Here is a 10293-nt window from a genome sequence, read left to right as displayed (position 1 = left end):
ATGAAAGTTGCCCTCTTTAGAACGAAATGAATTCTCAAAGGCCTGTAACTTCAAGTCCATTGAGATATTATTTTTTTTGAATCGCGGCATGCTCAGCCATACACCGCTCGAAATAAGAGATGGGAAAATGCCGAGATATATATATTTTGTTTAAATCGTGGCATGCTCAGTCATACACCACCCAAAATAACAGACGGGAAAATGCCGAGATATATTAAAAATTCGTCCATTTGATGACAATCGTCACGATGAAATATTTCATTTATACGTCGTCACAATAATGTGGAGAGAGGAGCATAGCTTCGTTCACGTGTCGCCACATACGGGAAATTGCCGAGATATATATATTTTTTACATCGCGGCATGGTCAGTCATACACCGCCTGAAATAACAGACGGGAAAATGCCGAGATATATTAAAAATTCGTCCATTTGATGACAATCGTCATGATGAAATATTTAATTTATACGTCGACACAATAATGTGGAGAGAGGAGCATAGCTTCGTTCACGTGTCGCTACACACGAGAAATTGCCGAGATATATTTTTTTACAATTAAGGCATGGTCAGTCATACACCGGCTGAAATAACAGATGGGAAAATGCCGAGATATATTAAAAATTCGTCCATTTGATGACAATCGTCACGATGAAATATTTAATTTATACGTCGTCACAATAATGTGGAGAGAGGAGCATAGCTTCGTTCACGTGTCGCCACACACGGGAAATTGCCGAGATACATATTTTTTTCAATCGCGGCATGGTCAGTCATACACCGCCTGAAATAACAGATGGGAAAATGCCGAGATATATTAAAAATTCGTCGCCACACATGGAAAATTGCCGAGATATATTTTCACTTTGCACAAAAATAACATCAAGTAATCGAATCAATAGGAATGTCCTGTGCTTATAACATCGACGTTATAGGCACAGCTGCATCTAGGCATTGTGTAACATCGACGCGGCTTTTGTTTTAATTAAAACTTTTTGTACTTGTTGCACTTGTTATTTTATTACATTCACGTCGTTTCACATTCTTTGACTGCGTGGGGCTTCAATCTTTTGTGGTTCAAAGAAATAAAATAAAGATGGATTCTTCTTCATCACATCGCATTCTCTTCCTGTGAAACTGTTTCTCCATTTAACGTTTCCAAAATCAAAACTTCAAAAACTTCTTCACTTCGATTCGAAAAAACTTCAAAGACGTTTCCTTATATATCCTAATTTAAAATGTTCAAGGGAATAAAAAGACGATTTGGTTCACACCACTCGACTGTCCAATCAGCGGACGGCTCGCATCGCCTTCGCCCAGCAGACGCCAATACGATGGTGTCGTAAGATGGCGTCATATCGGCCGATAATCGGATGCTTTTGGGTCCCAAAGTCGGCGAATTCAGATTTTTCGAGTATGGCTGTACGTGATAAACAAAGAGCGCGGTTCGTAGATGGAAAATGCATTAGTGCCGTTGGCATGGGGTCACTGGGTGGGGCGTAAAAGGGATAACAAAGTCGAGTCCTTACGGTATTATTATATAGATACTGGTGAGTTGGGTAAAAAAGATGGAAATATTTTTGAGTGGACGGAAAACTAAACGAAAATAGTAGAAGAGCCAGAAGTATCGTAGGTCCATAAGGCTAGAAGGATCATAGGTCCATAAGGGTAAATGTTAGGAGGTTCATAAGGGAGTAGCAGTAATGGGGGTGTTAAGGGGAAATGAAGAAAAGTGATGGTGAGAGGAAAATTAACATGTAAGTGAATGGAGATTTGAGGCTGTCACAGGAACAACATTTATCATCTACTGCTGTACATTCGTAAATCCCCACAATTCCGACCTCAAGCAAAGTTAAAATATAGCAAAAAGCAAGGTGTTGACACCTGGAAAAGTATTGCCTATATACTCACAGTACCTCTCTGAATGGATAAACCAGCCAACTCGCGTATTTATTTCGTAAATTAACATTTTAAAGAGTCTCACCATCCTGAATGACATGCCCACGAGAGATGGCAAACAGGAGCATGTACAATGGGCATTCGCCAACAGGCCTCGCCATGCCTTGATTCTTCTTCATATTGCCAATGAACACCTTTCAGAGAAAAGCAGAGTATTGTTTCTCCGACAGGGCTGGTACCCCTTTGTCCTTCGTCTCTTTTCCAGATATTGCAGATGGAAAAGTTATGAAAGTCATTCTGTGTTGGTGGACACGTAGAACAATGGATGGATTCAACAGAATGTTCCTCAAAGTATGTTAACCACCATAGGAAGCAAGGAGAAACTGATGCTACAACCATTAACACATGGTGGGAGCAAGCCTCTGATTGCGACACACTGTCCAGAATGATGGAGCAACCTCTGAAAATATCGTTTGTGTGTGATCAGTAAATGTCTGACTCATTTGGGGAGATGCGCAATTCCTCTATTTTTGAATCTTTCCTGTTCAATCTTATTAAGCATATTTGGGGCAATCTTCAATCTAATTTGAGTGAAATATATGTCAATTTTGTAAAATTGGTGCGAATTAATGATGATTTTTGTGACTTGTCTTTGCAGGGAAACAAACGAAACTGGTTTCTTGTTCAAACTGTTCCCAGTGGTTTGACACGGAAGTTTTCAATCAGCCCACGACTCGGAGTGTTTGTCAAGAAACTGATGAACCTGGCAGCGTGTCTCTCACACGGAGATGTAAGCGTTGTACAGAGCCCCTCAAGAATATCCGAGGAAGTGAGAGACAACACAAGTGTTCCTTGTGTGACAAATCATTGATAACATTGTCGTCTTTAAAACGACATCAAGCAATCCACACGGTCAAGAAGCCCTACAAGTGTTCATTTTGCAGCAAGGCATTTTCTAATTCGTCACATTTGCGTCAACATGAAAAGATTCACACAGGAAAAAAGCCCCATCAGTGTTCTTTATGCAGCAAGGCTTTTACTTCTTCATCAGTCTTGCGACTACATCAAACGATTCACACAGGAGAAAAGCCCTATCAGTGTTCTTTATGTAGCAAGGCTTTTACTACTTCATCAGGCTTGCGACTACATCAAATGATTCACACAGGAGAAAAGCCCTATCGGTGTTCTTTATGCAGCAAGGCTTTTATTACTTCATCATACTTGCGTCTACATCAAAGTGTTCACACAGGAGAAAAGCCCTATCAGTGTTCTTTATGCAGCAAGGCTTTTATTACTCCATCAATTTTGCGTCGACATCAAATGATTCACACAGGTGAAAAGCCCCATCAGTGTTCTTTATGCAGCAAGGCTTTTATTACTCCATCACTTTTGCGTCTACATCAAACGATTCACACAGGAGAAAAGCCCTATCAGTGTTCTTTATGTAGCAAGGCTTTTATTCATCCATCACGTTTGCATCGACATCAAATGATTCACACAGGGGAAAAGCCCCATCAGTGTTCTTTATGCAGCAAGGCTTTTACTACTTCATCATACTTGCGTCTACATCAAACGATTCACACAGGAGAAAAGCCCTATCAGTGTTCTTTGTGCATCAAGTCTTTTGCTACTTCATCATACTTGCATCTACATCAAACGATTCACACAGGAGAAAAGCCCTATCAGTGTTCTTTGTGCATCAAGGCTTTTACTACTTCATCATACTTGCGTCTACATCAAACGATTCACACAGGGGAAAAGCCCCATCAGTGTTCTTTATGCAGCAAGGCTTTTACAACTCCATCATCCTTGCGTCTACATCAAACGGTTCACACAGGAGAAAAGCCCTATCAGTGTTCTTTATGCAGCAAGGCTTTTGCTACTTCATCATACTTGCGTCTACATCAAACGGTTCACACAGGAGAAAAGTCCTATCAGTGTTCTTTGTGCATCAAGGCTTTTGCTACTTCATCAGGCTTGCATCGACATCAAATGATTCACACAGGAGAAAAGCCCCATCAGTGTTCTTTATGCAGCAAGGCTTTTACTACTTCATCAGGCTTGCGTCTACACCAAATGATTCACACAGGAGAAAAGCCCCATCAGTGTTCTTTATGCAGCAAGGCTTTTACTACTTCATCAGACTTGCGTATACATCAAACGGTTCACACAGGAGAAAAGCCCTATCAGTGTTCTTTATGCATCAAGGCTTTTGCGACTTCATCAGGCTTGCGTCTACATCAAATGATTCACACAGGAGAAAAACCTCATCAGTGTTCTTTATGCAGCAAGGCTTTTACTACTTCATCAGGCTTGCGTCAACATCAAACGATTCACACAGGAGAAAAGCCCCATCAGTGTTCTTTATGCAACAAGGCTTTTACTACTTCATCATACTTACGACAACATCAAACGATTCACACAGGAGAAAAGCCCTATCAGTGTTCTTTTTGCAGCAAGGCTTTTATTACTCCATCACATTTGCGTCAACATCAAACGATTCACACAGGAGAAAAGCCCCATCAGTGTTCTTTATGCAGCAAGGCTTTTACTACTTCATCAGGCTTGCGTCTACATCAAATGATTCACACAGGAGAAAAGCCCCATCAGTGTTCTTTATGCAGCAAGGCTTTTACTACTTCATCAGACTTGCGTATACATCAAAAGGTTCACACAGGAGAAAAGCCCTATCAGTGTTCTTTGTGCATCAAGGCTTTTGCGACTTCATCATGCTTGCGTCTACATCAAATGATTCACACAGGAGAAAAACCTCATCAGTGTTCTTTATGCAGCAAGGCTTTTACTACTTCATCACACTTGCGTCAACATCAAATGATTCACACAGGAGAAAAGCCCCATCAGTGTTCTTTATGCAGCAAGGCTTTTACGACTTCATCATACTTGCGTCAACATCAGAAACATTTCCACAGGAGACCAATAGTAAGAACAGCAAATGATAACGAGGAGAAAGATTAGGCAAACAGCAGAGGAAGAAGAGGAAGGTGACAAAATATTAAAAATGAGCCGCAACAACTGGAATAAGATCAAAATAGAGGAGATGAGGTGAAAGACCATGAATAGAAAAACAACAAATGGAGAAAAACAAGAGTAAGTGTTTTTTTTCCTCACTTTTTTTGTTTTTTTTGTATACTGAATCGAGGCACGTGAAAGAGCTAACATTAATCACACAAAAAAAATCAAAGAGACACATAAAACATATAATATGGGGAGCGGTAGACATGATTGGGAGAGTTGGGTAAGCACACAAATTCAACATTTGAGAGCAGGGACATCGGGAGATCTGTGGGAGGGTGAGGACTTGGGGGGAGGAGGCGTGTGAAAGGGGGTGGGGGGGAGAAGTATAAAATACTTGGACACTGTGAGGACTTCCAGGAAAGAAGTTGGTATTTCAAAAAAGTGGACCTGGGTTGAATTTGCAGGGGTAGAAAAGATCAAGGTTTTGGATGGGGGAAGATAAGAGATGGTGGTGAACAGCTGTTTTAAAGACCTGGAGGGTGGAGTGGGATTGAAGAGAGTGAGGGAGTTTGTTCCAGAGGCGGGAGAAAAGAGGAATGAAGGAGTGAAGGTGAGCAGAGACTCTTGATTTTGGCAGTTTAACCAGAAGAGGGTTGCTGGCAGATCTTGTGCGACCTGTGGGAATATTTGGGGGACAGAGCACAGAGAGAGTTGGGGGAGCAAAGCCGGAGAGGAGTCGGTAGAAGACAGAAAGACCACCAACCTGCCTGTGGTGAGTGAGTGAAAGGCCCTCGGAGTTAGCTTCATTGCGGGAGATTCCAAAGATTCTGAAAGCTTTGGTTTCAACAGCCATTCAGAACCATTTAGAATTAAACAGTGGGTTAGAAAGTTTTGTCTACCTTATTTTTAACGGATGTTACGGATTCGTGCCTTCCGTTATTGTGGTGTTCACCCACTGGACATGTTTCTGATATTATGTATTATTATTAGTTTCGCCAGGTTTATTATTCACGAACGGTTATCAAAAGATAAAAAGGATAACTGTAAGTGAAACAGGAAACCGAAGGAGAAGACAATGAAGTGAAGAGGAAGAAGCAGGGCGAACCATATCAGAGAGGACGGTGACGTCAGCGCTCGGTAACGAGTCAGGTTTACCGACAGCCGCGAGGGGATTTTGAGTTCCTGGAAGGGACATCCGGCGATATGAATATTCGCTGGAATGGAGAAAGCTGCGAAGATAGATTTGGGGCGCTGAGATTCCGACGAATCCTTGCCTCATCACATCGGCTCAAGCCAGAGCCGTCAGCCATTTTGAACCCCGTGCTTCGGACACCGGTGAGCGTTTGCTTCATGTCATCTTCACCCCCAACATCCTACCGTCTGTCGGGGATGAGTGGGTGAGACCGCTTCGTCTCCAATTACGTTGCGGTTTGCTGAGGGAGCGGTGAAGGTGCGCCTCTGGAGGGCGCCGTTGTACAGTTTTGCGGGAAGCGCACCCTTGCCCACTGTACACGCTTCGGATATCGACTGGAGAGCGAGATTCGGGCTTCGACCGGATTTCGTCATAGAGACATTGAGGAGTGTCCGATCATTTGCTGGCAGAGCAGTGAGTCACTTGACTTTATATAAGATACCGCAGTGCAGTGCAGCAATACCGCAGTGCAGCTCATTGAGGCTGCATTGGGAGGGAGAGGTGTACACTAATTGATTGATTAATTGTATAATTAAAATCAATAAAAGATTATCACAAAATATTTTCATAATCAATTGGCTAATCGCATAACTAAACCACTAGTGCTTCATCCGAAGATGTATCTTTTAGAAATGTAATTAAATAAGTCATTTATAAAAAATTTAATAATTAGTTGATTACTCAATAAATAATTAATCGATTAATCAATAAATAATTAAGAGATGAAATGATGAATCAATAAATCAAAAATATCCTTGATAGCCACATCACTTGGTCACTCATGTCCAAATATTAGCTTCCCAGCTCAAAAGGTGCCTGAGATATTGGCCAAATGAGAAAGAAAATAAATAAATGATTAATAATGAAAATAAATAAATAATAATCATAAAAAAATTAAATTATTAATCAATTCGGTCAGAGAACACATAAACTACCACTATTTCATCAGAATCTGTAACTTAAAAAAAAAAAAATTGTCATTAATCGAATAATTAAATAACTAATCTATTAATTGATTAATTAATAAATCAAAAATATCCTTTGCAGCCAAATCACCTGGTCATTGGCATGTCCAAATATCAGCTTCCTAACTCAAAAGGTGCCTGAGTTAATGGTCAGAAGAGAAAGGAAATTTGATTAATTAAATAAGTACTTAATTAATCGCTAATAATTAAATAACTCCTCAATTTATTGATTAATCAAAAAAGAAAAATAGCGTTTTTGACAAAGGACTTGCTCACTATTGTGCCAAAATTTCAGCTTCCTAGCTCAAAGGATGGCTGAGATATCGCCCGGACAAACAAACAAGAAAACAAGAAAACAAGAAAGCAAGAAAGAAAGAAAACAAGAAAGAAAACAAACAACCAGAGTGAAAACGGAGTACTCTCTTTCAGCCTGCGTCACTGCCGAGCCCCCTTCGGTGCCCAGCAATGACGATTTCCAATGCCTGGAGATGGCATAGGAAAGCAGCGGTGTACAATATATATAGAGTGCACTCTTAATGGCCATTTGCTGTACCGTATTACCTGTGTGTGATTTATAATACAAGTTTGTTCATTTATAATCATTGGTGTGGTTTCACGATTGATTTTCAACACAGGGTAATATATTTTTCTGCCGGGGTTCCTCTCGGGGTTCGGAGGTTACCGAGACCAGGAGATTGTAGAGGACTCCGTAACACGGACGGATGGAAGGAAGGACATCGGCTGATATTGAAATGTTTTCACAGCTTAAAATGAACACTGAAATATATGTGATATGAATGAAAAAATATGTGAAAGATATGTATTTGTAAATGACGATCCGAAAGATTTGTGACATTAAACGACCCAAATCAATTATATTCCTCTTTTCTTCTTTTCCTCCCCCTTCTCTTCCCATTATAAGGGATGAGGTCCAACCAAGCTGCCTCGACCACAATACTCCACCTCTTCCTCCTGCTCTCAACCATCTCTCTCCACTCTCCAACCACCCCACCTCATTGATATCCCTGCTCACACAATCCTCCCATCTCAAACAGCCAATCTCTTCATTCCTCCGACTTTACTCCCTTAACATACCCGCTCTCTTTGCCATTCTCTCTTCCTCCGTACACATCAAGTGTCCCGCGCACTTCAGCCGGCTTTTCATCAATCTCTCCGTCAAGCTCAACTGCACACCAATCTCCTTCCTCAGTTCATCCACCCACCTTCTATCCACCCTCTTCACTTCTGCAATCAATTTTCATGATATCTTTATGGGTGCCATTAATCCCTCCACCCTCCTCCATGCATTCGCACCCACCAGAAATCCTGCCCCCAACTTTCCATCCAACTTTCCGAAACTGCCTCCAACTTACCATCACCGGTCTCTGTTGCCCCCAGATACTCAAACCAATTTCCCTGTCTGATGTCCTTCACCTCTCACCTGATACTGATTTACTTCTTCTGCTGCCTGACCCACATCACCTGAGTCTTTGCATTCCTTCAGCCCATGCTTCCCAAATGCCCCTTTCCACTCCCCCAGTACTTCCTGCATCACCCGTCTTATCTTACTGCATCTCCATTGCACATTCACTCCACCAACATAACTTCTGCTTCCAGCAATCCCATCCATCTCAGTGTCGCCATCACCATGGTTCTCAGGACAGTGTCATAGGCCATTTGCAGGTCCACAAATCCCAATGCCAATTAACCTTGCACCTCCAACTTCTTCTTCCTCAGCTATGTCAGCATGAACATCCCATGCATTGTCCCTCTTCCCTTTCTCAACCCCTGCTGCTCTTCGCCGATCTCCAACTCCACACTTCCTTGTCCTTCCATCCAGAATCCTCTCCAGTACAGTTTTCATGACATGACTAAGGAGTGCAATGCCTCTGCACTTCCCCAGATCTTGAACATCACCTTTTCTCTTCCATATCTGCACAATTAGGCCTGCCCTCCAATCCTCCAGTTGAACCCTCTCTCATACGTTCATTCATCAGCCTCCTCGTCCAACTGACTCCAACTTTTCCCACAGCATCTGTCATCTCTGCACACATCTCGTCAATGCCTGACTCTCTTCCCCTTCTTTATCCTCTTTATTGCTGTCCTTGCTTCCTCCTCCATGATCTCCACTACCTCCACTTCCCCTCTTCATAACAAGCAAGCACCAGCTCACGATTGCTTCCTCCTCAGTTCATCAGCTCCTTCAATTATCCTCCCCATACATTGACCACTAACCCCCTCCCTTCTCTGTCACTAACCTCCCGGCACCATTCAAAATCACCACCCACCCCCAATTAATGTCCTTACTGTCCTTATCCTCATCCTTACCATCCCCAATTTATAGATTATCTTCTTCCCCCCATCCTCTTCCAACTTGTACACCTCCCTTCCATATATTTCCCCACTTGATCCACATCTCTCCTTGCTGCTTTCTTCTTTTGCCCGTACATGTGCAGCAATCCTGCATACAGTTGAACCCTATATCCTCAATCTTCTCTGTGCGCCGATTCCAAATCCTACTTAAAATGAGAAATCTAGAAAAGGTAACAAAATAATTGTTTTCAATATACAGTGTCTTCAGAAAGTATTCACACCCCTTGACTTCTTCACAATTTGTTGTTACATCCTGAATTTAAAATGGATTAAATCGGGATTTTTGCCACTGATCGACACATAATACCCCATGAAGCCAAAGTGGAATTTATTGTTTGGAATTTTTTTCCAAATTAAATAAAAATGAAAATCTGAAATGTCACTTAATCCCCATTGCTATGACACTCAATGTGAGCTCAGGTGCATACAATATCCTTTGATCATCTTTGAGATGTCTCTACAACCTGCTTGGAGTCCACTTGTGGCCAATTCAATTGATGATAGTAGTGTATATATGTTGCTTCTGGGACACTCTCATTTTCCCATTGACTTACATGTTAATTTTCCTCTTCACCTCATTGCCCATTAACACCTCTATTTCTTCCACCCTAATCTTTATGAACCTTTTGTCTATAGTACCTATCCTTAATGTTGTTCATTAGACCACTCAAACACTACAAATATTAGTTTTCTCTTATAGACCTATAATCCTTCTTCTACATATCATCTGGCAGATTATCTTTGACCCACTCAAACATCGACCCATTCACTTACATGTTAATTTTCCTCTCACCTCTTTACGAACCTTTTAGCCTTTTGACACCTATCCTTAATGTTGTTCATTAGACCACTCAAACAATGATTCCCCCTTGGTCTTATGGTACTCTTACT

The 10293-nt window shown here is 41.5% G+C and overlaps 1 protein-coding gene across 1 annotated transcript; it reads left to right on the top strand.

Annotated features, from left to right (window-relative positions):
• The first annotated feature begins 1994 nt into the window (after positions 1–1994).
• LOC137427490 (uncharacterized) lies at positions 1995–4872 on the top strand. Its single transcript, XM_068117028.2, has 3 exons — positions 1995–2131; positions 2266–2375; positions 2555–4872. The coding sequence occupies exons 1-3, from the start codon at positions 1995–1997 to the stop codon at positions 4870–4872; spliced, it is 2565 nt and encodes an 854-aa protein (XP_067973129.2).
• The last annotated feature ends 5421 nt before the right edge of the window (positions 4873–10293 follow it).

Source organism: Myxine glutinosa, chromosome 5 (assembly GCF_964187855.1).
Source record: "Myxine glutinosa chromosome 5, kmMyxGlut1.1, whole genome shotgun sequence".
NCBI classification, from domain to species: Eukaryota; Metazoa; Chordata; class Myxini; order Myxiniformes; family Myxinidae; genus Myxine; species Myxine glutinosa.
The sequence above is the reverse complement of the archived record's forward strand: the minus strand, read 5'-3'. Positions and strand labels throughout refer to the sequence as shown.